This window comes from Sinocyclocheilus rhinocerous, unplaced genomic scaffold, assembly GCF_001515625.1.
Source record: "Sinocyclocheilus rhinocerous isolate Xijiao unplaced genomic scaffold, SAMN03320098_v1.1 scaffold2335, whole genome shotgun sequence".
NCBI classification, from domain to species: domain Eukaryota; kingdom Metazoa; phylum Chordata; class Actinopteri; order Cypriniformes; family Cyprinidae; genus Sinocyclocheilus; species Sinocyclocheilus rhinocerous.
The window spans coordinates 186945-199752 of NW_015636844.1; the positions used below are offsets into that span (position 1 = coordinate 186945).

The following is a 12808-nucleotide window of genomic DNA, read 5'->3' on the forward strand; positions in this document are numbered from 1 at the left end:
TCTTTTCAAAGTGAAAGTAGCCTTGTCACCTGACCTGAATACAGCGCGCTGATTCACTAAAATGGACTTATCGGCTTCTGCTCAAAAACAACAAGGGCGCTTGTCGGCTTCTGCAGTAAAACGTCAACTTGCGATGCCTTGGAAAACCGGACAAAACCGGCTTTTTTGACAAAACGTGTTTAGGGTCCAGATAGTCCTATATTTTTTATTTTTTATTTATTTAGGTCCTATATGTGGAGAATAATGCACGGCAATCAGCTCATTTTTTTTAAAGTGGCGTTTATCAGTTTTTGCAAATGAACTCTTCATATGTAGTTTGAGTATGTACAAAAGTTTGGGAAAATTCATTTTATTTTGCAAGGATGCTTTAGACTCATCAAAAGTGACAGAAAAAAACATTCATAATTAAAACTTTATATTTATAAGATTACTGAAAAAAAAATGGATCAAGGTTTCCACAGCTATATTAAACAGCACCTTCAATGCTGAAAATAATAAGAAATATTACTGAATCACCAAATCGGCATATTGGAATAATTTCTAAAGGATTATATGATTGTGACACTGAAGACTGGGGTGGCTGCTGAAGCTTCAGTTTTGCCATCATAAATATAAAATACATTTTGCAATACATTAAAATATAAGATATTTTGCCATGTAAAAATAGTTCACAATATTACTCTTTTTACTGTATTTGATCAAATGTCATATTGTGATATATTTATTTTGTAAGTTTTTTTTTTTAAATTATGTATAAATCAGATGTTTAAAACAATTCATTTTTATTTTGGAAGTTGCTAAAATTATACCAAAAAATACTAAGTTGGTATAAAAAAAAATTATAATGTACAAAACTAGCATTGGATTTACTTTTTCTTTTTTTTTCTTTTTTTACAAAATGTTTTATTTACAAATGTTGCCTACTTATAATAATAATAATAATAATAATGTTTAATTTAATGACATTTAATGGATGAATCATGAATTTTCAGATTCCTTTGAGGTTTTGCATGATACTAACTTTTTGATTTTGTTTACTTGTTCATTAAAATTCATTTTGAGCTTTTTAGTCCTAGCTTGTCAGAGTCCTAGCTTGTGTGTATTTTAAACTCTGAGAGTCCACACCGTTACCCTAACAGCCTGCGGCCTCCACTGTTCACCCTCATTTTTAGGAAACAAGCCTCCTCCCTACCCATAATTCCATTTCTCCTGTGGTAAAGACAGTCGGTTGGGCGCATGATTGCATGTCTTTGCTGGCCAGTTTCTCGGTGTCAGTGCAGTCCCAGTGAAACAGGAAATTGCATCCATTGATTAGGATGGACATTAGATGAGCAGTGCGGTGGATGCACAGATAAAGCTGAATGCGGCCCATGTTGTGCGTGGGGTGGGGAAGGATCTTTTGGCAGGTCAGCCTGTCCTCGAGCTTGGCACCGGCAGCAGAACGGTGGCAGCACACTGTGTGCAGTCAGACAGGAGTGTTTACCAGTACAGTTGTATCAAAACTGGTGTGTGTGTGGATGGCGGGTGTGAGAGCGCACAGGATGGAGCTCAGCACACACACCGTCTGGCCTGGCAAGGGCAAATGCAGTCTTCTGATGGAGACTGAGTGCCCTTGAGATTGGAGCCGCCAGCAGGGAAGATTGATTTGTTGCTCTGTGCTGCTTCCACTGTGCCTTCATACATAATAGTGACTTCGAATGTCCCCTCTATTTCTGCCACCAAAGAAAGCGAAGTCCTAACATCTCAAGTATTTCGCATCTGTCAAGATTTCTTGAGCTCCTCAGACTTCACACTTGTTTATTCATCAGTATCAACCCATTAAACAGGATTTTCTAAGGGCGACTGGCCACAAAATTGAAACCCGGCTATGGTGATACCTGTTTGTGAGGTATGTCTGCATCGCTCGGCAGTCTAGCTTCTGCATTCCCATATTTTTGTGCCCTCTCTGTAATGGCCTCTAATTGATTTGAACTGTGAACTGATCTGCAGAGCCTTTTTTTTTTTTGACAGTGAAGTTTCAGGTTGCATGTCGTCCACTCAATACGCATTCATCTGCCATTTTCATCATCACATTTGGTCCAGCCCAGATAAATAGGATTAGGGATTTAGGATTACACTTCCCCGACCTTCTCCAGATTGTGCTGTGTCTAGGCCCTTTGGGCATCTAATGCTGTTTGTCAGTTCAGTGTTTGAAGCCCTGAGGAGTTTTCCAACCATTTGTCCTAGTGGCGTCTTTACCCTTTGAACCAAGCAATCTGCTCAATGGAGAAGCTTGTTTTTATGTAGCTCTTGTTTGCTCTCATCCTATTAGGCTCTTTATCTTTTGCTCTGTTTTTCTGACTGTCCGTTTCTCTTTCTCTCTCAGTCCTATCCAGTTTCATTCAATCTCTGACAAAGCACTAATAGAATCTTTAAACACCTATAAGGGGACATACACATTTGTAGCATTAGTAGCATCATATTAACTTGAAGCATTATATTCGATATATGAATGTGTATTATAATAATTTATATTATTTATTATAATAATATATCAATAAAAATAATGTTTTAATAAAATCTGTTTTAATAAAATATCAATATGTAATATAATTATGTAATTATTTGCTAATTATTTAAATAAAATTAAAACAAATAAATACATTTTAATAAAATTTTAAAATACAAAGATTTATTTACACATTAAATGTAACATCATAAAATACATATATACAAAACTAGCACTGCATTTCATTTCTTTTTTCATAACTCAGAAATGTTGCTGCCTTTAATAATAATAATAATAATAATAATAATAGTTTTTACATAAGTCTTATTATTTTAGTCAATGTTTCTTGCAACCAAAACGGTTGTTGTTTAATTTGGCATATTTTCGTTCTATCAGTCCCCATTTACTCAGGCTGTTTGTGCTACTGTACCTTTAAGACTTGTATATGTAAATGAGGTATATTATGATTGGCTAACCTTCATTTCGCTTGACGTGTCACGAATTAATCATTTTAAATGCTGCAAATGAATTAAGGCATCACAAAGTAAAATGTACTACAGTATAAAACAGTATAAAAATGCATATGGTGATATATTGTGAATAGTTTATATATAAACATGGTGCTCTGAATTGTGACGTCATAACCTTTGCTATTTCAGTACAGCACTTTTTTAGTTTACCTTTCTTAAAGAAGTAAGAAGAAGTGTGTCTATTTATTACATCAAACTCAGATTTCAAAAGAGCTAGGAAAATCTATGAAATGGCCCCTTTAGAACTACCATTAACAAAATGTATTTCTTCTGTGGGAATATTGCATGTTTTGATATCAGTATTTAGGCCTAGATCACACGTTTTTTGAGACCTGAGGGGATTACACACACAGCTTTCATGTCAGATGGGTTCACATCAAGCCAATAGCCCATAAAGACGGAAATATGTCCTCTTCTGCTAGTGTGGCATCCCATGTTCGTTATTAGCTATTTATTGACTATAAATCCGAAAGCAAGAATGTGCTTTGATGAACACATTGGCAGTGGGAATTGCTGGCTGTCCCTTTCAGACAGATTTAGATATTTCTCACTGAACATGGTCTTTGAACTTTAGAGGCTTTTGTTTGCAGCCCTTTGCCTTTGAAAAATTATGATTTCAGCAAATTGGCTCCTTTCATCTTCAGTTTTGGGTTTGAGATTAGAACACAACATCCTGCTGGCCCCGAAAATAAGCTCTGCATGTATTTATGAGGCAAAAGCAAGAATCCAAACATATTAAAAATTTACAACACATTTAGTTCCTTTAGTTCCTTGGTAAGTGACTGACCGGTATGAATGTAGTCATTTAATTGTGGTCAAGACAGATAACATAGCCACTTTCAGTCATGGTAATTGCCACTAATGTGAAAAGTGGTTTTGATAGATGTGTTCATAAAGAAATTTGTTTGTTAGGTTTGTAGAGTTAAATAGTCTGGTGTCTGTCATATTAACACGCGTTCTTAGATCTGTGGCCAGCCGTGTGCAGGTCACGTTCACTTTGATAGCTATGATTTTGACTAGTTGTGTTATTTTGGCTCCATTTTGAGAGACTTGAAAAGCGCAACCTAAACAAAGCAGATGCAAGCCACACAAATGCTTTGTTTATCAAATTAAAATGTGAAGACTTGGAAAACTATCTATGGAAGCTTATTTCTTCCACTGAATATAAAAACAAAGAAGTAATTGCAATGTTTTTTTTCCTCACAATTCTTTAAATATAAACTCAGAATTGCGAGATAAAGTCACAGATTAGCTTTATTTTTAATTCATTTTTGTTTCTTAATAATCTTCTATGAAAGAAAAAAAAACTGAACTGCGAAATGTAAGAGTGTTTAGAATTTTGTGAAAAATGTCAGAATTGTGAAATGTAAACTCAGAATTCTGGGGGGGGAAATGTGTCAGAATTGCAGAGAAAAAAAAAGTCAAAATTGTGAGATCAATTGTGTGACAAAATTGTGTGAAACTCATGATTGCAAGGGGAAATAGCATCAGAATTGTGAGATGAAAAGTCACAATAATAATTTTTATATCTTCCTTCCACGGCAGAAATAAGCTCCATAACTATAAGCCTGTCTAACATAGAAGAAAAAAAACTTTTGAATAGCACTTTATTTTTCAACAACTCCCCACTTTTTACAGACGCAATCATCTGGAAGTCGACAACATTTTGAATGTTGCTCATCTACTGAGGCTGAGTTCATTCCCAGTGACCTGCAGCTGATGATTTGTCTCTCTAACAAATTAGACTATTTAGCTTTTTCCCTTGGGTATTTTTTTTTTCTCTATTTTCTTTCTGTGCTCTATAAAGACACATGAATTAACAGAATGGCACATATTTCTTTTCAGCATCATTCTTTTTGTGAAATACACCAATATTTCACTGACAGGCAAAATCAGGCTTTGGACTGCTCTTATTGTAGGTTTAGGCCAAGTTTGTAACAGAACAGAGGTGGTCAGAGCCAGCATTAGTCTCAGTCTGACTACTTACATTCATGAGAAGAAACGGACCCCACAGCAGCCACCATCATCATGTGCTACAAACAATGTCCGTCATTGTGAGCATTAAATAGCACTGTACCAATTTGGGAGGGGTTCTTTTGATTTTTAGGTCTGCCTGCGGTTGTAGCTCGGTAGAAACTAGTCCTGTGAGTTGAGCTGTCCAGGGCAAACGGCCAGCTATTGTCCTTCTGTCCTGGCACACAGATGCACGCCACTTGCTCCAGGAAGTGTCCTGTGTCTCTGAGCAGCAGTGAATCTGGCCCTGGTGTTCCAAGCTGTTCGAGCATGTCGTCCTTTTTATCGTCCCATTCTTCCAGCAGCAAATCTGTACTATCGCTTTGCTTTGACATAAAACAAGAAAGAGGAGACAGTGCAGATAAACATTTGATGGTTCCATATCTTTTTACCCATCAGCAGATCCCTCAAAAACACCTGTGTATATTGATATCCTCTGCTTTTTCCACTCCAGACCTATAACTTTTTTATTTGGTGCAGATCGATTCGGGATATCATGTAGACGTCGCTATTCTGTTTTGTTTTCCAGTCTCTTGGTTTTATTGCGCTCATAACTGGAAGCACATAAATCTCAAACATTGTAACACTTCGGCAGCAATCGGTGGCATTACAATGTGTCTAAACTAACTTTATCTTACATTTTGTATCTGTGTTTTGAAATATAGCAGTTGTCAAGCATTGTCTGGGCTCACGATTCAACCAACACTCAACAGGATTTGAAAGACCCAGAGCTGACAGTACAGTATGAGTTTTTGGGATTGAAGGTATGCTGTACCCTTGAGATAGGGAGTGTTATGGAAGCTATCCTGCCATCAGAAAATGGCTTTTGTGACTCCCAGGCAGAGTGTATTTTTCACACGTCTGTTGGGCTTTGAGACTGTGGGAAAAAAAGGAAAGGAAAGAAAGATCTGGGACAGAAGAAACTTGCTGGCGTGGGTGAGATGGTGACGGGTTTCTAAATGTCAAGGTCATTATTTTTCCATGTCTTAACACGTGTTTCAACACCTTTTTTTCATCCCTTGTTTTAACCTATCAGCATTTTGTTTATTTCTTTATTTTTTTATTTGCCTTAGTCGCGAAATATGTTCACGGCAGTTGCCTCCATTTTTAGACAAGAAAAAAAAGACAATATACCTGTGACTACACATCACATGTTCATTTAACAGTCTGCATCTACAACATGACCTTTAGTCTAATTAAATGGAAAGTTCACTCAAAAATCAATACTGTCATCATTTACTCACCCTCATGTCTTTTTAAACTTATGACATTCATTCTTCTTTGGAATATAAAATAACTTTTGAGAAAATATTTTGAAAAGTGTCTGAGATTTTGTTTTTGTCCAATGAAAATGAATGGAGCTGGTTGGACCCCAGTGTTCTTCAAAGATGCACACAATTTTGGAATGACATGCGGCTGAGTAAATGGATGACAGAATTTAATTTTTTGGTGAACTGTCCCTTTTAATATTCTAATAATATTAATTGCAATTAATAATGTAATGTTGGTATTTATAAATTTTGTTTCATTCTCACACACAGTGAACATTTTTATTACCTCATAATAAAACTCCCCTTTTCTTTCAAGTGAAACAATACTGTATGCTACAAAGCCATTTCATGTCCTTAGAATTTTGTTCTGGGTGTGGGCTCTCTTGCCTCTTGTCATCTGAGTCATACTGTTCAGAGCATGCAGTACACAATGGGCTGCTTCAGCCGTCTTTAGTCAGGACTTCTGCATATTAAAGAACCAGGCTCTGAATAGGAAAACTCTTTTGACTGTAATCCGACCTCTGACGACACGCTGATGGCTGTTCACATTCCTCTGCCGGCAACAATGAGAGGCCAGTGACAGGTATTGTGGCCTGAGAGTAATCCTGGTGAAATGGAAAGGAGATGTGGAGCTATTGGGTGCAAAAACATTATTCTTGAGTGTCCCTTGTGCAATGCAGCCTAGATTAGCCTTTTTTCTTTATAAAACCCAATGCCTCTCCACCCTACAGCTGAAACACTTAATGTAGGCTACTACTCTTAACACCATCGGCCCCCAAAATTCCTGATGGGGATTTTGGATCACACAAGCAGACAGGAGAATCAACAGCTGTGTTTCAGGATTGTGAATGTGACAAGATTTTTTACGTTGTACTCCCAACAACCTTTTGAAGTGATAAAATGGCCTTCTCTAAGGCTCTATTATTTCTCTGTCAAGATTTTCTTTTCTTTTCTTCATCGTCTTGTTGAAGGCATATTCTTGTGTCTTTTCCCTTTTTTGCGGTATTCATGCATTTTTATCCCCGAACCCCTGCAAGGCTTTGATTCTTTGTTCTCCTCTCCCTTTTCACATAACCCATACATGAAGTGAGTCTGTGATGCCTTTGAAAATTGACCTGTATTACTTCTCAGACACGTTATGTCTTGTTGCTTTGCTTCAGTCGTTCCTCAGATGCCCATTGTGTGCTTCTCCCTCTAGTTAAACAACATGTAGGCCATTGGTGACATGCATGTGTGTATAAACTCTGCATCTTTTGAGATGTCATTGAAAGTGAACAAAACCTAAAACCACTGTGAATATAGTAGATGTCTGTAAAAATCAGTCGGTATGTTTGTTTAGGTGTCTACTTAATGTGAATGGCTTTAAATTGACACTCATGTTTACTGACTTTTCAAACTTTCTATTGTCCTTTTGTCTGAAATGGGTTTTTCTGTAGTTCAGAATGTCTTTGAAAGTTGTATTAGGAATATTTGAAAGCTTTAGATAACATCTGAAGTTACACTTTCATGATCCCTCTTGCAAGATCCTTTCACACTTGCCAATCGTTTCATGACTGTCATCACCTTTAGCCTTCAGTACAACTTCCTGCATTGCAGTCGCCATTAGTTCTATCCTCATTCTGCAGAGGTCTTTACTTGGTTAGTGTTAATCTGAATCCTACTCGACTCATTCACCTGTGCCACACTTTGCGCTAAACCCTTCATTTAAGATGAAAAGATTAAATGATTTTTGCCCTTTGAAGTGCATGAAGGATAGTGAGGATCACTTTTGAAAGACCTTACTAATCAATACAAGCCGCCTCCATTATCCCGTAATCCTGGCATTGCCTCTGTAAATGCCTCTCTAGACGCTCTTGGTATTCAGTGAAAAGAAACCCAGGTTGTAGGGCTCCCACGGCATCATGTGGGTTTGGCTTTTGCAGCCAACATTCAGAGAGGGGTAATACAAGAGTTTCACGTCTGGCCTAGTCAAAATTCATTGCCTTTGGATTAGACTTGTGCCGGTATTCGGTAATGCGATATATCACGATAATGAATATGCACGATATTGTTATCATGCAGAAAGACATGGCGGAACATGTGAGAGACGCTCTGGATGAAAGTGCACTTTCACTTTCTGACAGCAAATGGCGCTAAACTGCAGAAATAATAATAATAATAATAATAATAATTCATTTAAATGCAGCCGTTACCCCGGAAACCCTTGACAGCACTTTTTTTAAAACTAAATTTCAATACCGTGATAAAAGCATTAGCAATTAATCGCAACATGAGAATTTGATACCGGCATATCCCTACTTTGGATACACAGTTGCACCTTAGAGTTAAATTATAGGATTGTTCAGTCCACAAGTAACAGAACTGATTGCTAAAGTGGTGTGGACTAGATTTTTTTGCATTAATTGCATTTGTACTTTTGTTAAATTCATGCTTTTTCTTTTTAGGTAAACTGAAGGTGGCCAGAATGTTCTGGGCATGATCTGTCTAGAGCATCCAGTGCGGAAAAACAAGAAGCCACCTTCAACAAGTCCAAAACCCAAAACCTTTTCTGCACGGGATCAGGAGATAAGGACTCAGAGAGGGTAGAGAAGGGGCGTAGAGGTGTTGGGCAGGGGGCCACTGGTGCATGTGGGGGCAGTGCACATCCCTTGCTGGAGAGTGGAAGCCCACCTCGCCCATGCCGTCCCCTGCCCAACCCAGTCTCACCACCCTCTGCAATGGTGACATGAGCGCATACATTAAGGAGAAGCCCGTTTTCAACCCATCTATTTCGTCTCTTTGGAAAAACCATACAATAGACTTGTAGATAGAGGACTGTGTCTATCCTGATTGGTGTGGTCACAAGGTGATGATGCTGATGTGTGGACGTGTGAGGCGGCTCTTCCGTCAGCTCACGCTGCAGACCAGCCTGCTGCTGCTATTCATTTTCTGCATGGTCAGTGTCCTCATCTCAGCCTATTTCTTGTATGGTGTTAAACGGGAGCTCGAACCCGCAGGTGTTGGAGGTGTGGGGGTCCCGGAAGAAGGTACTGCCGATTGGGAAGATTCCCGGGCAACTCCTTCCCCTCCATCAGCAAGGGTTCTGCCTGCCAGAACCGCCAAGCCAGCAGACATGTCTCGAACAGACCCTGTGGTACTGGTGTTCGTGGAGAGCTTGTATTCCCAGTTGGGCCAGGACATCGTGGCCATCTTGGAATCTGGGAGATTTCGGTACCAGACCGAGATTGCACCTGGGAAGGGCGATATGCCCACACTCACGGACAAGAACCGGGGTCGATTTACGCTTGTCATCTACGAGAACATCCTCAAGTATGTCAACCTGGATGCTTGGAACAGAGAGTTGCTGGATAAGTACTGTGTGGAGTATGGCGTTGGCATCATCGGGTTTTTCAAGGTGAGTCATTTGTGTTGTACATTTTGACCTTTCACAGCAAATAGTGTCACTAATGGGTGTTAATGTCTCTCTTAATTCCAGTGGGTCAATCAGTTTGCAATAAACGATCTCACGACTGACATTTCACAGTCTGATTCAAATGTTAGCTTGCAGAAATATTGCCAGCAGAGGGGGGTTGGGGCATTATGCTAAACATTGCAGTAATAGCACATTACTGAACATGAATGTCCTTGTTGATTGCCTCTTGTTCTATGAGGGAGCTGCTCTTCAAAATCAATCAGAGGAAATAATCGGCCCTAGAGTCTGCAAATTTGACTATTACTCATTGCTGTCCGTCATTGCCAGCTTGTAAACCTCCTCTCCCAGTTCTAATGTATTGTTTGCCTAAGGCCAGGCGAGCCTCATGAGCTTGAGTGCAGCACACTAATTCTTAGTGGAGGTTAACCCAGTTGATGAGACTGTTAGAGTCTCGCTCACCTGCAGCAGAAGGGCGAGGACATCAACATGTCTTAAAAGGAACCGCATGAAATTTGTGCTCGTTAATTTTCATTGACTCAGGCTGCTCTAATTCTCCTCAAAGCTGTTTTACCACAGGCTCTTCTGCTTACAAACTAACAGGAGCAGTTCAATCCCTGATTGGCTGGAAATGCTGTTTTCTTGTCCAGGCAGTTAACATCCTTGCCTTGTTGGATTTTATTGATTTAGAGCCTTGAGTGTGTCTGATAACAGACCCTGAAGGTACGTGGTTCAGCAGACCAAACCTTTTTGTCCCCTTGAGTATAGAAGCGCTGCCTCCAGTTCACTCCAGTAATGGAACATGCATAACTACCTTCACATCAAGCCTTGACTTGCACCTGTCAATGCCAAATGCATTTATCTCACAAGAGTTGGAGTATGTCTGAACACACACAAAGAAGCATCACAGTGGACACCAGCAGTTCTTTTAGTTATGCTTGCATGCATCAACGGGTTCAAGCTCTTGTTTGCCCTCCTATTAGTTTTCTAACCTAATCCATGGAGTCCATAGAGTCAATGTATAATTGGAAAGAACCCTTATGTTTCCTAACCAGCAGTTGAGTTGGGATAATCTCTAGGGGCCATATTAAGTATCCGGCCGCAAACCAAACTCACTAGCTCTGTTCTAAAACATAGTGTGTTGCCTACCAATACTACCTAGCATTTTAAGGCATCATAAGATCCCTGACATGAAGGCTGCTACTTTCTTTTTGGTCAACTGTAAGGTAAGCCACCTTCTCTTTACCTAATTCAAAGGCAGCATCACATGTATCATATGTGGAAAAGCAAACTCCAGCTCAGTAGACAAAAAAAAGATTAAACTAAACTTTCATTGTGGACAAGTCAAGAGATTTTGATTTTAAGTATGCTTATTTCATTTATTGCCAAAGATTATTGATAAAAGTAGTTGATTGTTTACCCAATATTTTTTTTACTGTATGTTACTTTATTTACTTTGTTAGAGACTTGTGTTTTTAGCTTTGCAACATGCTAACATCAAACTTCAAACTAACATCCTGTGTGCTTCATAGTTACTACATGTGCAGAGTCACTTATAAAGTGCAATAAAACAAAGCAGTTGCCTATGTTGGCAGTACCCAACAAGCTGGATTAAATTTTTTTTACTGCTTTTTTGGGCTTGGACTAATTATCTAACATGGTTCATGAATTGTTCAGTGTCAGAGTAAGTTAAATGCTGATAAGCTTCGAAAGAGCCTTTGGCTTGCAAGTGTTGCTGGAATAATGGAGACAGGAAGATGGGATTAGGGAGAGAGGGAGAGGCTCAGAGAAGTTATTGATTGAGGCCACTGGTATGTGAAGATCGCCCATCCTTATTCTCCTAGTGCTGAGTGGCATCACCACCTACTCTTGAAGTTTCAGCTTGTTTCAGTGTGTTGCCATGAAAAGAAACAGATGAAAATGTGCATGATTCATCGGAAATTGCCTGTGGACATCGCATCTCTCCAGAGGGTCCCATTGCAACCTCTGGTGGCAGAATAATGGCTGTGTTAAGAGATGAGCAGGGTAAAGGCCTCTCTCCAAATTGTAAGGCTCATTGTGTTTGTTCCACTCAGTGTGCAGTTTATCACCAATTGATCCAGCTTCACAGGGTCAGCTGGGCCAAGAGGAGAGTGGACTGCATGCAGATGAGAATGGATGGTGTTTAAAAAAATTTGGGCACCCATAGTACCACAAGGGATCTAATTCAGGAGAGCACTAGTTTACTTCAGCTTAGAGAGTAAAGGAAGCAATAAATTACTGCTATACTATAGGGGCCATATTAAAAAATATCCTTCACAGTACATCCAGACCATTTATGAAATATGCTATCTCCAATTTCTAACTGCAAAAAGGTTGCATTGCTGAACACTTACAAAACATTGTAGAAAGATACAAAATGGTGTTTGTCAACAAAGTGGTCTCCTAGCAATCAAATTGAGGCTGTGCTATGCTAGGGGCCGTTTACACGACAACAGCGTTTTGGGAACTGAAAACATATTTTTGAAAACGGGTTTCAAAGTGCAAGTTTTTGAAAACGGCACCGTTATCGTTTCCGTGTAAACACCCAATATGGGAATCTTTGAAAACGGTGACGTCATGCGCGTGCATAGTACGTGTTAGCTATGTAGACATGCGCAGTACGTGTCGATTTTAAAGGCAAGCGCGAACAAACATACACATGTAACAGAAATATATTACTCTTGTATTACTTTTGTACAGTATAATGTACATCTTTAAATATTCAATTTTCTATCAAATTTAAATAAAACAATTAAATGATAAAAATAAATATTACAACCAGATTAATCACTTAATTGTAGAAAAAAAAAGACAATTATTAGCCTATTAAAAAAGGTTTTAAAGGAATATTCACACAATTTTTCTTCCATGTATTAATTTCAACAGTAAACCTCAGTTTGAATGCTGCGATTCATTTTGAAAACGTTGTCGTGTATAGGGTTGGGTACCGAACTCGGTACTTTTAAGGGTACCGACCGAATTGCGTCAGTACTACCGAGTACCGATTCACGTTAAATCAATCAGTGCTAAATTTCGGTACCTGAGAACGCATCTGGGCACATACGCTACTGAGAGA

The 12808-nt window shown here is 38.8% G+C and overlaps 1 protein-coding gene across 1 annotated transcript in view; it reads left to right on the top strand.

Moving 5' to 3' along the window:
• LOC107748107 (bifunctional heparan sulfate N-deacetylase/N-sulfotransferase 1-like) overlaps window positions 1-12808 on the top strand; it is a 130843-nt gene that overhangs the window by 78562 nt on the left and 39473 nt on the right. Inside the window, exon 3 of the mRNA XM_016562766.1 lies at window positions 8747-9696. Coding sequence (XP_016418252.1) covers window positions 9151-9696 — 546 coding nt within the window. The 5' untranslated portion in view covers window positions 8747-9150. The remainder of the gene's footprint in view (window positions 1-8746; window positions 9697-12808) is intronic.